This window comes from Cottoperca gobio, chromosome 18 (genome assembly GCF_900634415.1).
Source record: "Cottoperca gobio chromosome 18, fCotGob3.1, whole genome shotgun sequence".
NCBI classification, from domain to species: Eukaryota; Metazoa; Chordata; class Actinopteri; order Perciformes; family Bovichtidae; genus Cottoperca; species Cottoperca gobio.
The window spans coordinates 4,192,926-4,217,334 of NC_041372.1; the positions used below are offsets into that span (position 1 = coordinate 4,192,926).

General features: G+C 42.6%; 2 protein-coding genes across 2 annotated transcripts in view; both read left to right on the top strand.

The window, feature by feature from the left end:
* Nucleotides 1–20,053, top strand: part of sema4f (sema domain, immunoglobulin domain (Ig), transmembrane domain (TM) and short cytoplasmic domain, (semaphorin) 4F) — a 50,173-nt gene extending 30,120 nt beyond the window's left edge. Inside the window, exons 2-15 of the mRNA XM_029455450.1 lie at nt 9,827–9,972; nt 10,184–10,243; nt 14,643–14,741; nt 15,270–15,381; nt 15,498–15,617; nt 15,741–15,895; nt 15,993–16,174; nt 16,566–16,707; nt 16,838–17,051; nt 17,331–17,440; nt 17,553–17,704; nt 17,838–17,893; nt 17,983–18,173; nt 18,419–20,053. Coding sequence (XP_029311310.1) covers nt 9,827–9,972; nt 10,184–10,243; nt 14,643–14,741; nt 15,270–15,381; nt 15,498–15,617; nt 15,741–15,895; nt 15,993–16,174; nt 16,566–16,707; nt 16,838–17,051; nt 17,331–17,440; nt 17,553–17,704; nt 17,838–17,893; nt 17,983–18,173; nt 18,419–19,129 — 2,450 coding nt within the window. The 3' untranslated portion in view covers nt 19,130–20,053. The remainder of the gene's footprint in view (nt 1–9,826; nt 9,973–10,183; nt 10,244–14,642; nt 14,742–15,269; nt 15,382–15,497; nt 15,618–15,740; nt 15,896–15,992; nt 16,175–16,565; nt 16,708–16,837; nt 17,052–17,330; nt 17,441–17,552; nt 17,705–17,837; nt 17,894–17,982; nt 18,174–18,418) is intronic.
* An 800-nt stretch (nt 20,054–20,853) lies between these two features.
* LOC115023960 (golgin subfamily A member 5-like) lies at nt 20,854–22,487 on the top strand. The gene has a single exon (XM_029455329.1). It carries the CDS (start codon nt 20,958–20,960, stop codon nt 22,485–22,487), a length of 1,530 nt encoding a protein of 509 aa, XP_029311189.1. The 5' UTR covers nt 20,854–20,957.
* The last annotated feature ends 1,922 nt before the right edge of the window (nt 22,488–24,409 follow it).

A 24,409-nucleotide genomic window follows, 5' to 3' on the forward strand; every position in this document is an offset into this window, starting at 1 on the left:
TTATTGATTATCTACGTTTCCCTTCCCTATTAGCCTCTATTACTATCTGCTCCCCAAATGGCGAGCTGCTAGCTTGGTGCTAAAACGTTCTCTGAGCTTCCATTCTCTCTCTCTCTCTGTTTTATGTCCTTACAGGCAATCCATGTGCAAACACAATGTATGAAAACAAACTGATTTGCCTGAGACATCAGGGAGTGAAAATGTGACGATTATCAGCGCGTGTTTGTGTGTGTGTGTAAGCCCTGTGGTGGGCAGCTGTGTAGACGTATCAACATTGTCAGCAACGGACAGGAAATTGGCTTTGTTAATTATTAAACCATTTTGTCCACATTTAAGGGCAGTCATGACTTTCTTTCCTGTGACACACTCACACTCACGCTCTCCGTCTTAGTCTTTATTTGACTTATCTTGTCAGTCAAAAAAACCCTCAATGCGTCATCACCCACTGCGTCTTTCTGGGTTTTGTCATATGCGGTGATGCTGTGTGGTGTAGTTTCAGTTAAAGACCTACTCAGAAATGTTTTGGGTTTCATGCAAACAATCATGACCAAAGTGTGAATTTCCATAGAAAGGAGATCAGAGAGTTTGTGGTATTGACCAGCACATCGAGAATGACGTCACATTTATTAATGTAATAAACATCAACAAAATCAAAGCTCTCTGCGGCTTCGATCTGATTTTTGCAACATGTTTTTAAAGTAAGTAAAAGCTCAATTGTCTGTGTGTTGGTGTGTATTGGTGTGTGTTGGTGGTTGTTCATATGGGTTTAGTTTCTATTGATCCTCCAGCTCGAACAGCATGCAAACTCTGACCTTTGGCTCGCGACCCCAAATGTCATCAGTGACACGCACGTGACACTGACCAGCTGTTGCTTCAGCATGTGGTATCAGTCCTTTTGTGTGTGTGTGTGTGGGTGTGGGTGTGGGTGTGTGTGTGTCACCACATGCAGATGTTAGCTAGAATTGTGTGGTTTCTGCTGCTGTAATGAGATGTGTGTGTGTGGGGTCTCTGTGTGGTTGTGTGTGCAGCGGATAAAGACATGTCGTTAAGTTTTAAGGCAAAAAGAACTGCAGAAGAAATTAAAGCTGTTGCAGGGATTTTGCAATTACACAGAGGATAAAATGCACAGTATACTGCAGCACATACACATTATGCAATAGCATAGAATATTTGTGTGTGTGTGTGCTACAGTGTGTACCAGCCGGAATCTAATCGTGAACACAAACTGAAACACACAATTTAGAGCTGCCACCCGTCACTCACATCAGGTGAAAAACATCTGTGTGTGTGTTTGTGCTTAAAGGTCCCTGTTGTGATGGCACAAGTGAGTTATTCTCACGCCATTTGTTTTTTGCCCAGATACCTGATCTCATGCTGTTCCTGCCCGGTTAACGATCCGTCTCCTGTTGTTTACGCTGCACCCAGGGGAAAACATCTGCAACAATACTACACAAGTGAAGGCAGAACACGAGCTGTGGTAGTCATTCAAAAAGAAAGGATGAAATCTGGAATTCTCTGGAGGACTCAGTTTGATGTTGTGCACATCTTTTAAAACTTTCAGCGCTTTGAACACTAATGTGATCCCTGAAGAGAAATTCTCTCTTCTATTTATCCCTCCGCAGGGAGGTCAAAGGTCGGGCTCAGCTAAAGAACAGCAGCCCGAGAGCTGATAGCGATGTAATGTCTTGCACTGCTTCTGACCGCAGCCTCCTCCAGCTGAATGATATTATTACTAAAGTACTTCCTGTAGCTCTTCAGGTGAGATAAACCAGAGACTTTACAAGATGATTAAAGGGATCAGACAGAATAAAACATTTATGTTACAACAAAATCTTATTTATTTTCTACGACTTTCCTCAAATGAAACCGTTTGAGAAGGAAAACGTACTATCTGATGTGGGTGAGTAGATATTACCTCTTGTTAAGGTTTCACAGGGTAGAGAGGTTCAGAACTGTGTTCCAGATGTTCTGTTTGACTTTAAAGAGACACACATTGTCTCGCTGTTTAGTCTGAGTCCCCCGGACAGAACCTAAACACAGCAGAATGTGTGTGAAAGATGTCATCATACAGTCATACAGGTTTACTGGTAGTTTTGTTATGTTTAACAAATTCTCTTAATTCTAGTAAAATGTTAATGATTATAACAAGTCAGGCTTAAACAAGACGTTCCCCACTTGATTGAGTCAACACTAGTTCAAACAGCTGTCCTTACAGTTCCATATACTGAATGTACGTAGATCTATCTGAAGCGTCTCCCTCCTCCTCGTTCTAATATCTCTCTGTATTCAAAGATTCATGATTGCGTAGGATATTATGCTGAGATATTTATATCACGGCTGGCTTTATTATATCTAGCAGTACAGTTTTACTTACTGTAAGATATAAATAACAGGATTGTGTTGATTCAATGACTCATTCATAGAGAAACTCTCTCTCGCATACACACTGGGCTTTATGGACACACATTTCATGTGTGAGGGCTGGTGAATGCTGCAGGCATCCAGCTTCTAAACCAACACACACACTCGCACATGCTAATCCTGCAGGGCATGGGCGAATTTAGGGCAAGCCTGATTAGTAGTGCTACTGCTTATCACCCAGAGCCAGAGAGAGAGAGAGAGAACGAGAGAGAGAGAGAGATTGAAGGTAGGAGAGATATTGGGGAAGTAGTGGGAGGTTAGAAGCTGGGAGAAGAGGGAGAGAGCATTGCAGGTATAGCAATGTGGATTTACACAAAGGAATGAGTTTTTCAGTATCATTATTATCACTATTTTATTCATCCAAACAAACACATTGGGAGGAAGCGGGGGCACATAGAGGAATCAGAGTAGCGGAACATTAAGTGATGAAGTGGGCCATCAGCCTCCTCCATATGAACCTCCATCTTTACTTCTGCCTGTCGTATCATTTACTTTCTGATGCCTTATTTCCTTCCTACAGCCTTTTTCTCCTCTTTCAACCTGTTTTCTTTATACTTGGTAAGCCCGTGTGTGTGTGTGTGTGTGTGTGTGTGTGTGTGTGTGTGTGTGTGTGTGTGTGTGTGTGTGTGTGTGTGTGTGTGTGTGTGTGTGTGTGTGTGTGTGTGTGTGTGTGTGTGTGTGTGTGTGTGTGGCAGAACCTCAAAGGAGAAGCCGGCGCTGTGTGTCAGGGTCATTTGGTGTTTTGATGTCTTCACCTCGGAGTGGAAGCAGGAAGGCACTACAAAGTGCACCACTCTGTAACAAGTCACTTTATTTAGTTTAGTGAGTTGTAACTAAAGGCTTTATTAATGCTCAATGATTAATGGATACGTTAAAAGCCACTAATAAGAACTTTGGGGTTGCCAGGTTATGAAAAATCCATCTGGGTTGTGTTCAGCACTGCAGCTAATGATTATTTTCATTATTGATTCATCTGCAGATGATTTTCAGGATAATCGTTTGGTCTATAAAGAAATATCCACCAAGGTGACGTCTTTAGATGTCTTGTTGCGTCAGATATTCACTTTAATGTGATAGAAGACAGAGAAAAAGCAAGAAATCTTCATATTTGAGAGGTTGAAAACAGCATTTTCTGACATTTTTGCATGAAAAATTATCTCATTGATTAATCTACTAATGCAAATAGTTGGTAATTGTTTCGACTAATCGTTGCAGCTCTTCTTCTGTTTATCCTCCTCTGTGCTTGCTTTGTCTTTTTAGCTCCTTCATTTCATTAGGCCCTAAGTAACCCTTTCTTAAAGCATTATTACCAAATAGAAAGTAGAAGCACCTGCCAAGGAGATTTTTCACAACCTGGCAACCCAAAACTTTCTTATTCATTGTTGTCTAAAAATGTGTTAAGCAAACAATTAACACATTCTAAGTTACTAATTACAAAGTGGTCCACTAACATATTATATCATAGCTTCTGGATAAGACATGTCCCAGCATCTCTACACATCCTCAATAACATAAAATAAAAGTCAATGAACCACAGCTGTACTTCACTGAAATTCACTTCAAGTGTCCGTACAGGAAACAATGTCGCTCAGATGTCATGTTTGAGCCTTTAGTAGCTCTCAGCTGCATCGGTATTTTCAGTTTTCTCTCTGCCTCCCTCTTACTCTAGAACTCAGACAGGATATGCCTGAATAGCTGACTTCTGTCATCAATCAAAGCAAAGACAATGAACCACTTAGGAACAATAAGAAGGGGTTAACCAAACACACACACACACAATCTCAGTACGTTCTTTGTCTAGATGCTCTAACAGACATTGTATTTTTCTTGTTGTAGATTATATTCATATTAAGCTACTGTATATAATTATGTTCACCACCGTGCAGCTCACAGAAAACTTTCTAAACATAATAATGCTGCTTTATTTTAAGTAATGATGTGGAGGATGTACTTGCTTTTACTGTAACTTTGCATACACATGCTCTTGATGCTAGTGAAGCCCATGAACAGTGGGGGAAGTATGTCAGGATGTGGGTCTTTCCGCCGAATCGGAGCAATTTGCATGTTGTAACTTTTCAAAATCAAACTTTTTTTTAGCATTGTATTGTAATAATGTACATGTTTAACTATTCAGAATGTGTAATGGTCAATCTCAGGCCATGTTATTTATGTGTCAGGGTAACAGGACAGAGTGAAAACCTAGGGACACGATTAAAACGTGTATTTTAACCAACATGTCCGGTGAGAACAATGCATGTCACACAATAATACAAAAAATAAGATTTCTAAAGGATTCTAAATATTATATTTCATGATGAAGAGGTGTGGGGACGGGCTAAAATCATGTTCAAGGTAGTTTTTATTAAGGTTTTACATAATGTATCTTCAATAAATTGCAAACTTTTCATGCATATTTATGCATGTAATGTCCTGAGGACAGAAAAGGCACCAATAAGCTCGACTGCAGACTCTCAACAAAACACTACATGACACAAAAACAGAGCTTCTATCATTGAAGTGAGAAACACAGTTGATGTGCAGCCATCTTTTGTGTGGGAATAATGTTGTAATTTATATGAAATATGATGCACGATAAAATAATTGCGACGGGGAAGAAGATGTGTTTGTTCTCCTGAAATACTAAAACAATCTTTGCAACATCCGCCTTGACTACAATATTATTTTATCATTGTTGTTCTAGTTCAGCTCTACAGCTGTGTATAACTGACAGGAGGGTTGCCTCACTTTGGATGATGCTACTTGTCTGCTATCACTCATCATAATGCATGCTGAAGTGTGAGCGTGGAGCAGGGGAGCCCGCTAATGGGTATGCTGTCTAATGGGACAATCTGCCACGAAAGCTTGTGTGTTCCTTTAACCTGTGGAGTCTGACTGCTGCGAACAATTCAGAGGAAACAGCAGCTGGTAAATGGCAATGAGCTGAGTAGATCATAGCGCTATAACTGTGTTTCTGCAGAGTGTGGGACTGTCTGTGTTGATCCTGCAGCTGTGTCCTGTCTCACTGTAGGGATTGTGTGTGTGTGTGTGTGTGTGTGTGTGTGTGTGTGTGTGTGTGTGAGACTGTGGGGGCAGGAGCATGTGTGTGTGTGTGCCCCTCTGCATCTCTTCTCTCCATCCCGTCAGTTTTGATTGACGTATGGAGGAGTGAGGTGTATAATTTATCACTTCCTGGTTGGTTCCATCCCACAATGCCCTGCAGCCAGAGACCAGGGTTGGTCCCCTGGAGTAAAAGCCAGTTTATTAAACCCTTAATGGACACACACTCACACACACACACACTGACGCACGGACACACACGCACACACTCTGTTGGTCTCTCTCCCTGGCTGCCTCTCAGTCATGTTTAATGTATAATGAATGAATGATTCATGGCAGGGGAGAGGATTCAGTATTTTAGGACTACTTATTCATTTATACTCTCACCAGTCGCTTTTTAAAATTATACCCTGGGTGTGATTTTTTTTTTCTTTTCTCAGCATGTATAAGGTCACCAGGTTTTCTAGATGCATCATCTGAATCATTTTTAATGCGCATTTCCTTATTTTCTGTTAAATCTGGCATTTTGTCTTTTGCCCCACTTGCATACATGTTATATCACAGCATGTGTGAAGCATATAACCACTGCTCTATTTTTAATATTTATTCATCCAGGGATGACAGTGGAGGTCTGTGTGGGATGCTTGTTCTTTTACTCCTGGCTTCAGGTTCATATTAAAGCTGCACCAATCAATACTCTTGTATTAAATATTTATCTAATTAATCTGTAATGTGAAGTGAGACTTAATTAACACCCAAACCTGCAGTTTCCCTCAGCTTTACGGAGCTTTAGCTCATTGTTTTCCAAAACAATCATTTATAAGGGTACCATTATTTACCTTATTCTATAGCACAGTGCATGTGTTACCACCACACATGCACATCCCTATGTGCACACAACATGAATGGCTTCTGTATGTTCATGCCACAAAGACACACAGGCGGGAGGTGATATTTGATACGTGGTGCGCTGCGAGGCCCATGCTGTCAAAGAGGAGGCGTTTACCCAACCTGCAGAGCGTCCTCTCTTCCCTTGTGACACACGTCAAATCAGATTTATACATAAAATGCATCTAACAAACAGCTGTGTATGTCATCATGAAGATAAAAGACAAACGGGGGACGAAAAACAAGAAATTGCATTATATATTTCTTTCTGAAACATGAGTCAGGCCCTTTTGTGTGTGTCTGGATGTTCGAGGTGTGTGTGTGTGAGAAGGGCAGATGGTGTAGCTCTAGGAATCATCGCTCTACATTAGGGTGCACAGCAGGTGGTGGCACCGTGTGCATGTGTGTGTGTGTCGTCGTGTCCTACACAGCCGGCGAGCCAGTTTACAAGGACATCTCTTGCAGACCTTGCCTTTGGCCTGTGTCACTAACGCTCATGTCTATTTGCTTTGTGTGTGTTATTGCATGTGTGTGTGTGTTTGTGTGTCAGAGCTCCAGAAAGACGAGCTGTAAAGTGAGTTTGACGAAGTGATGTCTTTTGGCGATGTAAGGCTGCAGGGTGATGAGCAGATGAAAAGAGGCGACAAAAGTCTGAGAAGAAGAAGACGGAGAGTATGAGCTTTCATTTGAAGTCCGCTTTGATTGACAGGTTAAGCAGGGAAGTGTTTATTTTATCAGCTTGGGGCGTAAAAGTGGTAAAGAAAGGACACTGCGAAAACTTTGAATTAAGGGCAACACGGAGAAACTTGCAGCAGCTTTGTTGTATTTGTTGTAACATGCGTGTGTGCAGTATGTGTGCGTATACCTCCGTCTATTTGTCTGCTTCAACACTGACTGCGATCTCCCTCCTCATATTGGAGGATTTTCAGGAAGTGCAGGCCCCTCAGCGAGCAAATCAGAGCGTGCTGCCTGCTATTTGACTGCCTGGAGGCTTTTATCTGAACAGATGGCTCCTTAGTGAATGAGAAATGACATTCATGTGAAATGTTACGGGAAGCAGACACAGACTGACTGGATGGAGGCAGGGGGAGAGAACATGTCTGTGATTCAGTCACGGGCAGATGTCAGTGTGTTGGGATCTTTTTTCACTTCACAGAACAACACACACAGGCTCTAAGTGGAAAACCATGTCAACGGCGAGTGCCATTTATCAAAAATATCCAGACATGGCACTTTGAGTTCCACCACCAGAGCAGGGACAGAGGATGATTGTACGAGTTAATCTTCTAGTGGACAGCTGTCATGTTCCTCAAACTATATTCTCTTTTGTTTAATTTGGGAAATGTCTCATGCTCTAATAGTAATTATTAACCATCTTTCTCTTGGCAATTATCTCTATGAAGATGGATAAATAAATGTTGTTCTCATCTTGTTTGTACTGACATCAAACTCCTTCCTGTTGTGTTGCTGTAAGAGTAACACAGGGTGTGTGTACCACCTTTTGTTCTGTCCTTTAATCTGCCTTTCTCTGAAATGATCAAACGAGTTATGAGAGGAATGCTGTTTGTCCTCCTGTCCTTTAAGGAGCTTATGATTTTATTTGAAGCCTGCACATTACGTAGAGGAGAGCTGTGTGAGCCTGTGTGTTTATAGAGGATGATATGACGGTTAAGATATAGTTTAAAACATCCTAAGAATAACTATGTGACCCTTGAAAGAAGAAATAATGCAGTCTTCCTCTTACAGATGAAGAGTAGAATTCATGAGCAACAAAAAACACAGTTTAAAGTTCTATTAAATGATTTTCTGAGAACTAAGTTGTTAGCATGTTAGCTACGGGTTTCTCATAGCAACATGAACATCCCAGTTGAGTTTCAGTCTCCATCAGCTTTTTAAACTGATATGGACAATATATCAGCCTATATATCCTTTATGGCTTTTTAATAAGCACATAAGGAACTTTGTCTGGAAGAAGCTAAAGAGTTGTGACCAAGATACGTACTGCGACAGAGATAAGCTCGTCAGGCATCTTTATGGAGACGAGGGCTGTCCCCTCTACGTCCACTAATCGCTCCTTTAAGAACTTAAGTGGAGGACAGCTGAAGACTAAATTACTTCAAATATATCTTCTTGTTGCTCATTGCTGACATATACATCCATACAGATATATCTGCAATAAGCTAATATCCGCTCATTTATTCACAATACAACAAGCTGAGCATACAGCTATGAAAGTGGTTAAAGGATACTAAATTATTATATGAAAAATAAAACAAAATCAAATGTAATTATGTCGGACCAGGAAGAAAAATGGTGACCGAGCTTATTGTGCCTACGCTTAAATACTAATACAAAACAAAAACAGATCATAACATCAGATACACGTTGATGTTTCTACACATGTGTAACTGATGATCAACACATTATCTTAAATTCAATTGTGAGTCTGCATCCGTGTGTGTTTGGTGTCGGCTTCTTGTATTGTCATTAGTCTGTGAATACACTGAGTAATGAGGTGTGTGTGTGTGTGTGTGTGTGTGTATGTGTGTGTGTGTGTGTGTGTGTGTGTGTGTGTGTGTGTGTGTGTGCGTGCGTGCGTGCGTGTTGTAGTAAAACTCGGAAACCAATCACTGGTTCCACTCTCTCAAAAAAAAAAAAAGATAAATCCTTCACACACACTCTCTCTCTAGCAAGCACTCCAAAGAAGTTCAGTATACAGCTGTGCCCTTTCCTCCCAGCTGCTGGGACACAAACACACACACACACACACACACTGATATGCTTTGTACTGTAGTGACGGGGAAGGAGAATAGGACGATGAGAGCAAACATGAGCTGGAACACAATCGAAAAGCTTTTGAGATTCAATTCATGTGATAGTTTTGAGATTAAAAAGACAAATATAGCTGAGATTACACATCATGTATTATGTAAAAGAAGAATGCATTATTTAGTATATGTCATGATTATGCATTATTCAGTTTATTGTACTTCTCCTCAGCAGAGGATTTCACTCTGAATCAATATACGCAGGCAACATTCGAATAGAGCTAAATAGATAGAAAGTTGACAGAATATCAGATGGAAAAGAAGAGAAACAGTTGATGTTTGTTGTGAATGTTAAGAGAGGGAAGAAGTCACAAATGGAGAGAGAATAAAGACTGCGAGGGATTAAAGGAGTTAATCTGTAGTTGTGTGAGAGGGCAGGGTGAAACAAGGGTTACTCTCATCCCTCGTCTCTTTATCTCTTTGAACCTCTTGCTGGGAATATGCTGTTTAAATTATCTCATCAACAATGTATTCTTTCCTTTACATGGCTAAAGGAGGCACTAGCCAGATGTATCTCCTGCAAAGCTCAGTTTCTTCCAGCTCCCTGAGTGCATCTTTCAGAATCCTTGGGGATGACAGACAGCAGCACTGACAGCATCTCACCCTCTCTCTCTCTCTCTTTTGGTCCACAGACAACGTTCTTGGTCATTATAAATTCCAGGATGTGGCCAACTTCAGCACGTTCCTCCTGGACCGCTCATCAGGCGCGCTGTTCCTGGGTGCCAGGGATGCAATCCTAGCTGTGGACACCAACAAACTGAACCAAGAACCACGAAAGGTAGGAAGTGTGTGTGTGAGGGAGAAGTCATTGTATCTGTCACATTATATTATTAACAGTGTGGAACTGATTTGGAGGATCATGGAATTATCGAAGTACACATTACATCAATACATTGAACCAACATTGAAAGTGCTGTGATGAGTCTAAACTCTGACTACTGATGAGCCAGTGACCATGACTTACCCAAGTCTCTCTTCTCTTGTTCCAGATTGTTTGGGATGTGCCGGAGGAGAAGAGGAGGTCATGTGTAGCAAAAGGAAAGACGGAGGTGAGAGTTTTTTTTATTATTTTTTTTTTTATAATGTTCAGTTCCTGCAGATACAGGTTGTTTGGCTCAGTGGTGCCGAGATAATATATTCTGCGCCATTTAAATGTCCTGGAACTACACTGAGCCTCTGTAATATTCCAAGTGTCAAAGATTCCTTTTTGAATCTAATTATTTCTTTGAGATTTAGTCATTAAATATTTAATTATGTATACACATCTTTACTAAAATTGTTGAAAGCTAAAACTAAATAGATATGATAAGGGCCTGGAAGGATTCAGAAAGGATATTACAATATATTCCCATTTTATTTTAAGTATAATTTACTGAATTCAAGTGACCTCAGAGATTTGAAATGTGTGATTTCATGGTCCTATATTCTGTGCTCCAAGCATGGACCTGTATTTGTGTTGTGTGTCACAACCCCGTGCTGTTAGGCATCGGATGGGAAGCTCTGGGACTTGTGCCAAAACCTCATCAGGGGGGGGGTGTGTGTGTGTGCGTGCGTGCATGTGCGTACGTGCGTGTGGTCACAGATGCCCAGTAACTGTGTATGAAAACTGAATAAATAGAGCGTACTGTACACTCAAGCTGTACATTTCATTATGCTTCGACTACAATAGGACATCAACCAGTAACGGTGCAGTAAACTAACTGTACACTGGAATTATATTTGTTGAGTTACTTACTGATGCGTTGGTTTTGACAGTTTACCTGTGTGTGTGTGTGTGTGTGTGTGTGTGTGTGTGTGTGTGTGTGTGTGTGTGTGTGTGTGTGTGTGTGTGTGTGTGTGTGTGGCTAAAACTACAGACTCAGGGACACATCAGGGCACGTCAGTAGGGTTGCACAATGCTCAACTGCTATCAACAGGATGTTACAAAACATGGAAGATCAGGGATGTTGTAATAGATAAAATAGTATTTAGTTGGTGTTTAATGTCAACATTGATCATAAATCAGAACAAAATGTCATACGTGTCTATATTTTACTAAAAAGGTAAGTTAACACTATTCTACTGAGCTCAAAGTTAATTCAAGTGTCAACAACTCATCGCTGATTATTATTTGGTGTTGAGGTGGAGAGTTGTTTTTCTGTCACAGAATATGTACAGGTTTGTGCACATTAAGTTTGGACTGATTGATACTTTGAAGATCAAGTTTTTTGCATTCTCACGGTGATGATGACAATTTTACTGTGGTCGAAAGACACTGTGAAAGTTAACATTCAGAAAACACTTGGACAATGAGGTGAAAGATGCTGAAACATTTATAATATGAAGATATTTATTCTAGCAAGGAAAAAAGCAACCTTTTGTCTGACAACAAAAATACAGATCTACTTGTTGTGTGTTATGATAATATCACTTAATATGGTAATAGATGGTTCAGTGTAACAGAAGGAAACAGAGCTTTTAACCTCTTACAGTGTGGGGGAATTTACCCGAAAATACCTACAAACGACATACCCAAAGTAAATTAAAAGCTGCTCATCAACCATTTGCACCATATGCATGGTTTTGGTCTCATTCAAAAGATAACTCTCTTATTGTTCTTGCTAAACAGTGAAGAATCACTCCAAGTGATTCTGGGATTGAGTAATAGTGGTTTGAATATACTGAATTTGAAGAAAATACACTCCGCTCCGTTTGTTGTTGACAAAGATGCCTGATGGGTATAGCTGGAAAACACAATAGAAACATAGCATCAAGTATTACCAAGTTCAGGTTAAAATTTCAGAACAAAAATGTAACATATAGACAGGTTTTTCTAAGATTATTACTAATTACAGGATTATTATGAGGCTTCATAGGTGAGTTGGCTCAAAGTTATGATTTAGATTTTTGAGTTTAATTGCTATTTTGAGGCGCTGATTGTACCTGATTGGCTGTTGTGATTGTGATCTCAAAATCTAAATAGATGAGATTCTAAGCTTTCTAATAAGATGGTGCATGGGTACCACATCCAGCATGGTGGACTGTACACAACACATGGCAAAATAAAACTCCTGGTGGGCCCGCCGGCGGGCCGTCCACATAAGAAAAAATAGAGAGTTCTAATTATAATCTCCAACACACTCGCATAGAATAAAATATAAATTGAACAGAATAGAGCCTTTCGATTCACTCCATGCCAGATTGTGAATGAATCTTATTAGTATGAATGAGGTTAATTCTGACCAATGAAATAGCTAATCCCAAGATGATCCCATTGTTGCAGCCTGAGCTCTCTGTCTCTGGCTCTCCGTCTGTCTCATGGGACAGGTTGGTGGCGTGGTGGTGGGGGCTGATTTGGGTGACATGATCTAGGCATCAGAGAGGATCAGGTCCCAGGGGTGAAGGTGACTCAGGCCTGGAGCCCATCCAAGATGGCATGCATGCACAAGCTTACTAAAAACCGCCTGCATCATGGTTTCATTAAAACTGGTGAGGAACAATGGGGGTGTTTTTCTGTAACCAGTGCGGACTGAACATGCGCGTAAACCAGGCATTTCCAAAGTCCGGGGGGCAACCACGGCCCTTATTAGTATAAGGGCCCGCAGCTTCGGTCTTATAATGTATTATGTATGGCCCGCCAGCACTGTCTTACAGAATAAATCTTTCAAATGCAATTCCTCCTTTCACCACATGGTGGCAGCACCACTCTAAGGGGCCTTACACACGCCGCGTTTTAGGCGTGAACACCATCTCAGTGTTGCCAACTTGGCGACTTTCTCGCTAAATCTAGTGACTTTCCAAATCCTATTGGCCACTTTTTTTTGTCAAAAGCTACTAGCAACAAATCTAGCGCCTTTTTATTTTGAGAAGTGATGGCCTATTTCAATGGCGAAATAAATTTTAAAAAATCAACAGAAGAAAGTTAATTTGTAGTTCTAAACATATTTATTATATATTCACTGAAAATCGAGGCAATTGTGTTTACCTAATTTGTGAAGAGACGGTTGCCTTGTTTAAGGAATTCAATGTAAAGAGACACTACCAGAAAAAACATGCTAACGCATACGACAAGCTAACAGGAAGTGACAGTACTGAAAAAGTGAAGCTGCTCTGGCGTCACAACAGCGATTCTTCACGCGAGCATGTGAGTCAAATGAAAACGTCACCGACGTAAGCTACGAAGCAGCCATGTTAATAGCTAAACATGGCTAACCTTTTACAGAGGGTACGTTTATTAAAGACTGTGTTGTGAAAATGGAGGATAACCTTTGCCCCGAGAAGAAGCAAGAATGTATTAATGTTTGCCTGGCTCGTAACACTGGCACGGAGAATCGAGGACATATCATCAGATATCAAGAGACAATTAGGGGGACAGGGGAGTGACTTTTGATTATTTTTCATTAGCCTGGGATGAAAGCCCAGATGCATCTGACACTGCACAGCTCTGCTCCTGATCTTTTTAAGAGGAGTTGACGACGACATTAACGTAACGCGTGACATTTTACGCATCTCAACCACTGACCTCAAACCAGACCTGTTGACTGAAATCTAGATCTCAGTATCAGCCTTCTCATTAGTGTCAGTAAGTTACCTGTTTCTTGGTCAGTCTGAAAATCTGAATGTTTTGAACGGTAACATCGATCACTATTTACAGTGAAAAGCCAACAGTTAATATATGCACATGGTCTTATAGCACTTATTTTATTAAACTCTTGAATACGATGTGGCTATAACTGTTGATGTTATGTACTTTCTGAATGATCTTGTAAAAGACAAGAGCAAAATTGACATGTTCATCTTCACATTATCAAATCTGGCCCTCTTTGAAAAAGATTTGGACACCCCTGGCGTAAACAGAGAGGGGAGCTCAACAAATACACCATCTATGTTGTGTATTTATGACACCTACAAAAAGTGCATATGTTGTGTGTCATTGATGCATTAAAATGAGTGTTAGCATGCCTGTGATAGCGTGGGTTAGAATGGATGGTCTCTGCTGGTAGCTATGGGGGTCTCAAGTGTCTCTCATCAGTGGGGGTCTCCAATTTCCAGTCAGAATCGTTGATACTCCAGCTGTTCTCAAATCCACTCCAACCTTTCTGCTAAAGCTCAGTGTGGTTAATGGAGAAAAGAACGTCATGATTTTCTAAAACCAGTAGTCACAATAGCAATATCAATTTGAGTTATATATTTTAACTTTGTATTTTCTTCTTCTTATTGCTATTGTTTTGTTTTCACTGTTACACACACACACACACACACACACACACACACACACACACACACACACACACACACACACACAGTCATACACAAACACAAGTGCCATATTTAACAGATTATTAGTAGTATTATGACTGTTATTTCCTCCTATTTTTGTTGTGTATTATGTATCATGTTATAATGTTATAATGAACCTGGATGTAAACACTAACATTTTTATTTCTGGGTGTTTGTCTCCCCCTGCAGGTCGACTGTAACAACTACATCCGTCTGCTGGAGTTTCTGGGTGACGGACGTATCTATGTGTGTGGCACCTATGCCTTCGATCCACAGTGTGCCTTCCTGGTTAGTGCGTGTGGGTGTGTGTGTGTGTGTGTGTAAATGTATATTTGAGTGAGACGTTATCAGTCAGATCTGTCACACTACTGCACACACAGCTGCAGTGCACTATAGTGCATGTATATCTGTCTGTGTTTGCACCTACAGTATGAGCATTAAGAACTGCAAATGAATCTCTGTGACAAGTTCCCACACTCATTCACACCCAAGTCCTTCACCAAGGGGACAGGCAGAAGGGCACACACACAGTGTCATTCAACATAAGCTTTTCAATGTTTTGTTGCAAGTGACATTTTCTAGAAGGTACTTTAGGCACTGAATTCACGAAAGCTTTTAGCAACAAAGAGCATAATTTGAGTCAAATATAGTGACTTTTTAAGCAGACAACCAGTAGAGATCACATTGAAATTCGAGAGATAAAAAACAGAACAGCTGTGAAAAAGAATAATCTACGTAATCACCTTTATTCATTTGGCTTTTCACTGTTGCCCTTGTAAGTTCTAACTTCTCATCTCTTTTCCTGTCGTCCTGCAGAAGCTCTCCTCCTTCACCCTGGAGAAAGCCGAGGATGGAGGGGTGAAGATGGAGACGGGGAAGGGCAAGTGTCCCTTTGAGCCCAGTCAGCACTACACAGCTGTCATGGCAGGTGGGACAGTACCACTGAATGTTTGACTGAATAATCTACTTGTTGGTTGTCTAGTTGATCAGAATATCCTAATAGCCTATTGTAAAGTACTATATCTTCCTCTCTCTTTTGCCTAGGTGGTACCCTATACACAGCAGCCACCAGTAACTTCCTGGGAACGCTGTTCGACATCTCCCGGGCAACGGGTGCTGAGCAGGAGCGCATCCGAACTGAACGATCCATCAACTGGCTGAGTGGTGAGACACACATGCACGCTCACACACAAACCCTCATATGCACAGACACAAACACAGTCTCACTTAACACTACCTCATACTTTCCCACAGGAAAAAGTCAAATTGTGTGCGTGTGTTTCTCAGACCCAGAGTTTGTGAGCTCAGCCTTCATAGAGGAGTCTGCAGACAGCAACCCGACAGGAGACGATGACAAAATCTACTTCTTCTTCACTGAGGTGGCTAAAGAGTATGACCTCTACACCAAAGTCAAAGTGCCCAGAGTGGCACGAGTCTGCAAGGTAAGCCATCGTCTTGATTAAGTGATTGATTGACTGACTGATTGATCGCCTCATATGACTTCACTGCTGCGCTCGTCTTTCTCCCCCGTCTGTTCAGTCTGATGTGGGAGGGATGAAGACTCTGCAGCGACGTTGGACCACATTCCTCAAGGCCCAGCTGGTGTGTGAGGACAAACCCAGCGGTCAGCGCTACAACATCCTAACTGATGTTTTCACCACGCAACACACACCAGGCGACCCCAGCAGCACACATTTCTACGGACTATTCACGTCTCAGTGGTAAGCTGAGGAGCCAGCAGTAGAGGGCGGGAAAACCCCAGCTTCTCTCTTTTGTTACTGACAATGTAGTATTTTGTTATTTTTCTGTAGTTGTGTCATAGAAAAAGAACTGTCAGCTATTAAAGGAGAGAAGAACGAAATGATAAGGGACGCAGGGGAAGCAGAGATTTTCTTTGTTGGGGGCAGTGACTTGCCAGAATCTCTGCTGGTTGGCTCAGAACGTCACAACGTCAAGACGCAGAAAGGCTCGCTGTTTACTCCTGCCTGTAGCTTCATATTTACTCTACAGCGTGAGAGATCTTCTCATCAAGAAATGGACGAAGCGTATTTTCGTTGATATTGAACATCTTCAAAATGGCTTAATGTAAACCTGTCTTTTTCTTCTTCTTAGGGAGCATGAGGAGTTGTCTGCAGTGTGTGTTTTCAGTCTGTCTGACATCAGCAAAGTGATGGACGGTCCCTTTAAAGAGCTGAAGAAGACCTGCGAGAACTGGATCAACCCTGAACCTGTCCCCATACCAAGGCCTGGCCAGGTACTAAACCATACAACCACATAACTACTGCATGTGTACTATCGCCCCCTCTACTTTCGTTACATTCTACTAGATTAATATGAATGACTCAGTCATTAGGTTGTTTTTCTCTTTCCCCCACATCTTTTAGTGTTTGAACAATGGTTTGAAGGCGGAGGGGTTCGAGTCCTCCCTGAAACTTCCCGACAAGGTGCTGACATTTGTGAGGGACCACCCCCTGATGGAGAACAGTGTTACTGCAGCGCCCCTGCTGGTCCGCAAGGGAATCAGATACACCAAGCTGGCTGTAACACAGACGGGCAGCGGAGAAGAGCGGAAGGGAGCAGTGCTGCACCTTGGAACAGGTGAGGAGAGAGGGAGGCAAAGATGAGCAAAAAGGACAGGATATACAGTAAAGGACAGTAAATGTAAAAAGATAAACGTTAAGGCAGCTGAAAGTTGTGAATGTTGAACTGAGATGGAAAAACTAAATTCATTTGATTCATGGATATAATACTTAAAAATTAAATAAAAAATGTTATGACCCTCCTCAAATTATGCAACTACATTTTAATTTTGATATGAAATAAACTAAATAATATGTTGTAAATGAAGTCTTCTCCATGTATTTGTGTGTGTTGCAGACCGCGGGGAGCTCCACCGGGTGGCAGTAGTGGGCCAGAACGCCACCTTACTGCAGGAGATTGCTCTGTTCACCTCACAGGAACCTGTCAATAATATATTACTGCACCAGGTATTTGCACATTTATTCACACACATGCTGCACAAAAACACACAAATATGCATATATTAATCTGCAGTGTTTTGTTGCTCAGTGATTGTGTAATGGTTCCCTGCGTTTCCAGGGCCTGGCTCTGGTGGGCAGCCCTCTGTCTCTGGCTCGTGTCCAGGCTGAAGGCTGCGCTCTGTATGCCGGCTGTAAAGTGTGTGGCAGAGCCAGAGGACTGGGCTGTGTGTGGAGCACAGAGGAGACAGCCTGCAGGCCCACAACTGCAGAGTGAGTACTACAGGAATATCAGAGAGAACTGGAAACCTTCCAAAAGTGAAAACTAAAGGACGACAGCAGCAGTATTGGGTTAGAAAATGGTTTAGTTAGGAGTACAAATGATCCTATCTTTTTGTGTGTCCAGTCCTGGTCCAGGTGATGTGGTTGACAACGCCTTGAGAAAGTGTGATAGAGAGGAGGGTAAGGGTATCTCATGTTATACTTTAATACTTAATACTCAAATATTCTCTCTGCCTGTTTCTGAGTCGACTGTCTTCTGTCTCCTCTAGGGCGTTGCAACCCGTCCATGAGGGAGCTGCGAGTTTCTTTGGGTCTGCGTCTCCTGTTGCCATGTGTCCAGCTGTCTCCCAGGCCCTGTAGCTGGGAGCATCCTCCCCACAGACACACCAGGCAGCACCACTCTGACCTGGAGGTGACTGTCACAGAGGACACTCTTGGAAAATACACCTGCACATGCCAGGTACACAGGCAAAACACATATGCAAAACTTAACTTTGCATATTTACCCTGTTCCACTTTATACTGCCGTAAGACACTTGGAAACTCTTACTGTACTATGAACTGCATTGGTTTTCCCCCACAATTTAATCATTATGTTTTATTTTATTTATAAAAAATATGTTGTTATTTACACTTATGTGATTTAATAGATGATTCCAATCAGATCAAACAGCTCTTCTTCTCTGTCATGTTGCTCTTCTCCAGGAGGCGGGACCAGGTATCAGAGACCCCACCCCCTGCCGCAGAGCAGCCTATCAGCTGACACTAGAAGGCCCCAGTGCTGGGGGAGCAGTGGCGACAGCAGGAGGTCGTCACGTGCTGGCCATCTACATCCTTTTCTTCTTCTTTGGTTTAGCGTTTGGTGCATTTCTCCTCTACTTTGTGACCCGCCGGCGCAGCATTGCCCGCCAGGGTCACCACCTGCCTGATAATTCGCTGTCGTCAGAGAAAGGGCGGGACTTGCTGGGCTCCTCAGCCACGCCACAGTCTCCTAGCAGTGCCAGCCTGCTGTCCGAGGGATTCAGATTGACAGAGAAACGTAACGGGACGGCGACCTCAAACACAACTACGACGCTCCTCAGCAACCATGGGAATGGTGGTCACCATGGCAACAGCTACAGTGGCACCCTGATCAACCCCAGCAATGGCCACGGGAATGCTCTGTATGCCAACTGCAACACAAGTAGCAGCGGGCTGAAGTTCGCCTCCGAAATCTTAGCTGCAGACTTGTTGGATGGAAGGACGGGGGAGAGGGGGAGGCTTGAGGGGGTGGAGAGGGAGTCGGGGGACGAGGTGGATGAGGGGCTGGGGGACGGGTTAGGGGATGGAATAAAAGGACTGGAGGAGGAGATGGCCAGCTTTCCCATGTTTAAATCACCAGCCCCCCTGGCTAAGTGTGAAGAAAGTTCCATATGAAAAGGTGATATAAATGTTGATTGCACCATTTGGCGTACTCCAAACAAACTAAATAATCCCGGGAGGGATGCAAAATGGCTATTGCCAAATGCCTTTGAATGGGAGATGTGGCATGAAGAGAGACTACAGAGATGTATGAGAAATATATATGATAAGTTTATGTCTAAGCATGTGCGAGAGAAAACATGTTACAGTGTTGTGAGTCGTTCAGGATGAGAGCCACAGCTAAATAAATGTGTCGTAATATAAAATGTAAATATAAGCAGTCTGAACTTGACTGTGGACACGGAGCTATCGCGCAATTTAAATGTTAAAAAAAAATCAAAGATGTAATGTCTACACGTGTAGACATTGAAAAGCCATATTGTCTTTCTCCTTTACTTCTGTTGTGCTTTGCTCTCTCATTCTCTTCTCCTGATGGCACTGCAAAAGAAAAGTGCACTTTGAATCTCTCAGCACCTCTCTCTCTATTTCTATTCCTCTCTCTGACAAAACTCAAATCCCAGACCTCGACAGGTCCAAAGGCACCAAAATACTGAGCCATAGACTGTCTTGTCAGAGTGCACCGGTCCTGGGCTTTAAAGGGAGACAAAAGAACAAAGAAGAGAGTCCCTCAGATGGGCGACAGTGAGGATGACGGGGCTGTCCCTGCCTACACTGCCGCAGAGGTCAATAGGATGATTTGTATCTGTGGAAAGCTCAAGATGCACAGAAGATGCAAGGAACTGACAGCTGCCCAGATATGTCACTGTTCACCTTCCCAGTTACTGAAACTTGTGAATGTGAAATTCATTTCAGCCTCACGGAATGGACCTTGCCAGACACAAAGCCACCATCACCTCGTTTTGTGAGTGTGGAACTTAAAAAATGTATCGTTTTTGTCATGTTGTTTTGTAATAAAGCCTAAAAACAAGTTGCCGTTAACGGGTGTTACGTTCCCTATTAGTCTAGGAGGGTGGGGAAGTAACAACAAGAAATTAAATAACCCAGGTGAAAAAAGGGAGAACGAGGCAACCGATTTGTAAAAGAAAACAAGAGCATTTAATTAATATACAAGGAAAAAGCTCCCCAACCAATACACAAAGGGGAAACTGAAAACAACTTTCTTAACAGAAAGCGACACACCGGATATAGTAAAACAAAGTATCTCCACAAATTCACAATTCTGCTCCACAGCTCCTTAACCATTGTCTAGTGTGTGTGTGTACCTTTTTTTTCAAAATATGAAATACATTGCTTATTCCTTAAGAATCCATTTTGCCCATATGCACTTGTAGTTTCATCTTTGACAGCTGCCACAAGTACAATTCCATTGACATTACAGATCCTTAACGTTTGATTTGAAACACACTTTGTTGCCAAGATTTAGAGCTTGATACCACTCTGTACTGTAATGTGAAGCTACCGCCGCTTAGCTTAGTTTAGCTTTAAGACTAGAAACGTTGAAACAGCTAGCCTGGCTCGGTGACAAAGTAAAAAATCCACCCACTTTATGCGCGCGTTCATGCGCGCATTCGTGCGTGCATGCGCGCTCGCGCGCACATTTAGAAGGCCAGTTTGTGCCTTTGACGTATGCTTCTGATGTCACTAATGTATCATAAAAGGCACTATCACGTCATCTGCTTTGATCTCAAATTTTTTTAAATGAAATCATTTACCAATACATATTATTGTTGTCCGTTGTACTACAGAGCATAGCTTTTACGAAAACTGCACTCAACATACAACACATATTGTCTTCTACAGACAAATACCGTCTTCTGAATAAAATTACAGTCCTTTATAGACAATTACTGTCTAGTACAGGCAAATATATTCTGAAGACAAGATGGAGGAACAGATCCAACAGAGGGATGCTGAAATCCTGGCTCTCACAAAGGATAAGGAGGCTCTCACAGAGGCCAACAACATGCTGTTGAGCAGAACATCTGAACTCCACATTATTGAGAATGCCTGGCAGGTCAAATTCAACGCAATGGAGATGTTTGCTAAAGGCCAGGCAGAGCAAAACTTCATTTTGAGGCTGATGGAGACTGAACATCAGAATTTACAGAAACGTGTTGACGTCCACATTAACCAGAGGGACACTGTAATCCGTGATTTGAAAGCAGATAGAGAATCTCTCCATCACATGGTCACAGAGGCCTCAGCCGTGCTGTTGATCAAAAAAGCTGAAATCCAAGAGATTGAGAAAACCTGGCAGAGCAAATACAACGCTTTGGAGGAGTCTGCACAGAACCTGAAAGAGGAAAACTCTGAGTTGAGGATGAAGCACGCTGAAAACTGCACGTTGTTGAGGCGCACTGAAATTGAATACAAGAAGATAAAACAATGTAACGATTCTGTTTCTCGCAAGCTCTCAATGTACTCAAACATGATGACGAACGGAGATTTAGAAATCCAACACATTGAGGAAGCCTGGCAGCTGAAACACAACGCAATGGAGCAGTCTGCAAAGGACCTGGCAGAGAAAAACAACTTGAGCTGGGAAATTAAGCAGACTGAACACCAGAAGTTGCTCAACCAATTGGAGGAACAGGTCCAACAGAGGGACGCTGAAATCCAACAACTAAAAATGGATAAAGAAGCTCTCGCTCAGACGCTCACAGAGAACTCTAACATGCTGGTGAGCAACAAAACTGAACTCCAAGAGAGTGTTAAAGCCTGGCAGTTGAAATACAACGCAATGGAGCAGTCTGCAAAGGACCTGGCAGAGAAAAACTCAAGCTGGGAAATGAAGCAGACTGAACACCAGAAGTTGTTGAACCAGGTGGAGGAACAGGTCCAACAGAGGGATGCTGAAATCCAACATCTAAAAATGGATAAAGAAGCTCTCGCTCAGACGCTCACAGAGAACTCTAACATGCTGGTGAGCAACAAAACTGAACTCCAAGAGAGTTTTAATGCCTGGCAGTTGAAATACAACGCAATGGAGCAGTCTGCAAAGGACCTGGCAGAGAAAAACTCAAGCTGGGAAATGAAGCAGATGGAACACCAGAAGTTGTTGAACCAGGTGGAGGAACAGGTCCAACAGAGGGATGCTGAAATCCAACATCTAAAAATGGATAAAGAAGCTCTCGCTCAGACGCTCACAGAGAACTCTAACATGTTGGTGAGCAACAAAACTGAACTCCAAGAGAGCGTCAAAGCCTGGCAGTTGAAGTACAACGCAATGGAGAAGTACTTCAGAAATGACGTGGCAGAGAGAAAACAGAGCTGGGAGTGCACTGTCAATCGACTGGAGATTCAAGCAAGAGAGTTGGAGCTGAGTTTAGCCACTAAGAAGAGAGCTGGCATTTACAAGAAAGGCAAGTCCAGGCAGAAAAGACAGAACTGGAGGATCTCTGTCTCAACATGAAGAAGAAGAGCAGAGGTTTCTTTTCCCGCAAAAAGATGGAGGCAAGAGATGTAGAGTTGGAGAACATGAAACACAAAATGCATGAACAGGACAGGAGAAAGAAAGGAAATTAAGAAATGTCCACCCTTCCTCCCTCACCCCCTCCCCCTGTCCATCCTTCCTCTCTCCCCCTCTACCTCCACCCTCTTAATCAGTTTTCCAAAAAGGTTTGCCCACAGGAGCCATATGTATCTGTTATGGACAATATAGAAGAAACGTCATTTTAAATTGACTTAGTAACGGAAGATCAATCATTTTTCCGAAAGGGTTTTCTCCTGGTGCTCAGGTTCGCCCACATACACAACCACAACCACAACCAATCATTTGTTATGCACACTATAACAAAAAAACAAACTTCAAATAAAAAAAAAATGTGAAGTCATATTTCTGTACGGGACTTTTTTTTCTTCTTCTGGTATTAAGTTTCGACCACATTATCCATATATAGGCATTTGTTATGCGCAGTATATTAAAAGAAACTTCATTTAAAATAAAATAAAAATGAATGTTCAATCATAATTCTGAAGGGGTTTTCTCCTGGTACTCAGGTTCGCCCATATTAGCCATATATTGACATTTGTTATGCACAATATAAACAACACTTAATTTAAAATAAAAACAAAAATTGAAGTTTAATCATAATTCTGTAAGGGTTTTTTTCCTTTCTTCTCACATTTTGTCATCTAGTTTTGCTCCGACCTCCATTTGTCTACTGAACTGTTAACTTCCTCCATCCCCACCTGCTCCCACAGACACACAGACACCAGCATTACTGCACTGTAGCACTGCTACACTATAACTGCCCCCGGCTTTTACTCCCTGTTTTCATCCTTAGCTTTTGTATGTGAATTAGGTTTTATATGTGTTTACATTCATCCATCGTCCACCGCTTATCCGGGATCAGGTTTCGGGGGCAGCAGCTCCAGTAAGGAACCCCAATCTTCCCTTCTCCGGGCCACATCCTCCAGCTCCGACTGGGGGATCCTGAGGCGTTCCCAGGCCAGTGAGGAGATATAATCTCTCCACTGTGGAGTTGTTTGACTACCTCAGTGACTTCCATCAGGGAAATTGACGATGATCCCCCATCAGCTTCCAGCTCTGCCTCTACCATAAAGGGCGTGTTTGTCGGAATCAGGAGTTCCTCAAAGTGTTCCTTCCACCGGCCGATAACCTCCTCAGTCGAAGTCAGCAGGGTCCCACCCTTGCTGTACACAGCTTGGATGGTTCCTCGCTTCCCCCTCCTGAGGTGCCGGATGGTTTTCCAGAAGCACCTTGGTGCCGACCGAAAGTCCTTCTCCATAGCTTCTCCGAACTTCTCCCACACCCGCTGCTTTGCTTCTGACACGGCAGAAGCTGCCGCCCTTCTAGTCCTTCGATACCCTGCAACTGTTTCTGGAGTCTTCCCGGATAACATAACCTGGAAGGACTCCTTCTTCAGTCTTCCCTGACCACCGGTGTCCACCATGGTGTTCGAGGGCTACTGCCCCTTGAGGCACCTAAGACCTTGAGACCACAGCTCATCACCGCAGCTTCAGCAATAGAGGTTTTGAACATCGCCCACTCAGGTTCAATGCCCCCAACCTCCGCAGGGATGTTTGAAAAGCGCCGCCGGAGGTGTGAGTTAAAGATCCCCAGGACAGGGGCTTCCTCCAGACGTTCCCAGTTCACCCGCACTACCCGTTTGGGTTTACCAGGTCTGTCCAGAGTCTTCCCCCACCCCTTGATCCAACTCACCACCAGATGGTGATCAGTCGACAGCTCCGCCCCTCTCTTCACCCGAGTGTCCAAAACATGCGGCCTCAGATCAGATGATACGATTACAAAATCGATCATTGACCTTTGGCCTAGGGTGCTCTGGTACCACGTGCACTTATGAGCATCCT

Bases quoted from the DNA above. Each gene is read 5' to 3' on its own strand.
- LOC115023960 (XM_029455329.1), top strand. From the start codon at position 20,958: ATGGAGGAACAGATCCAACAGAGGGATGCTGAAATCCTGGCTCTCACA.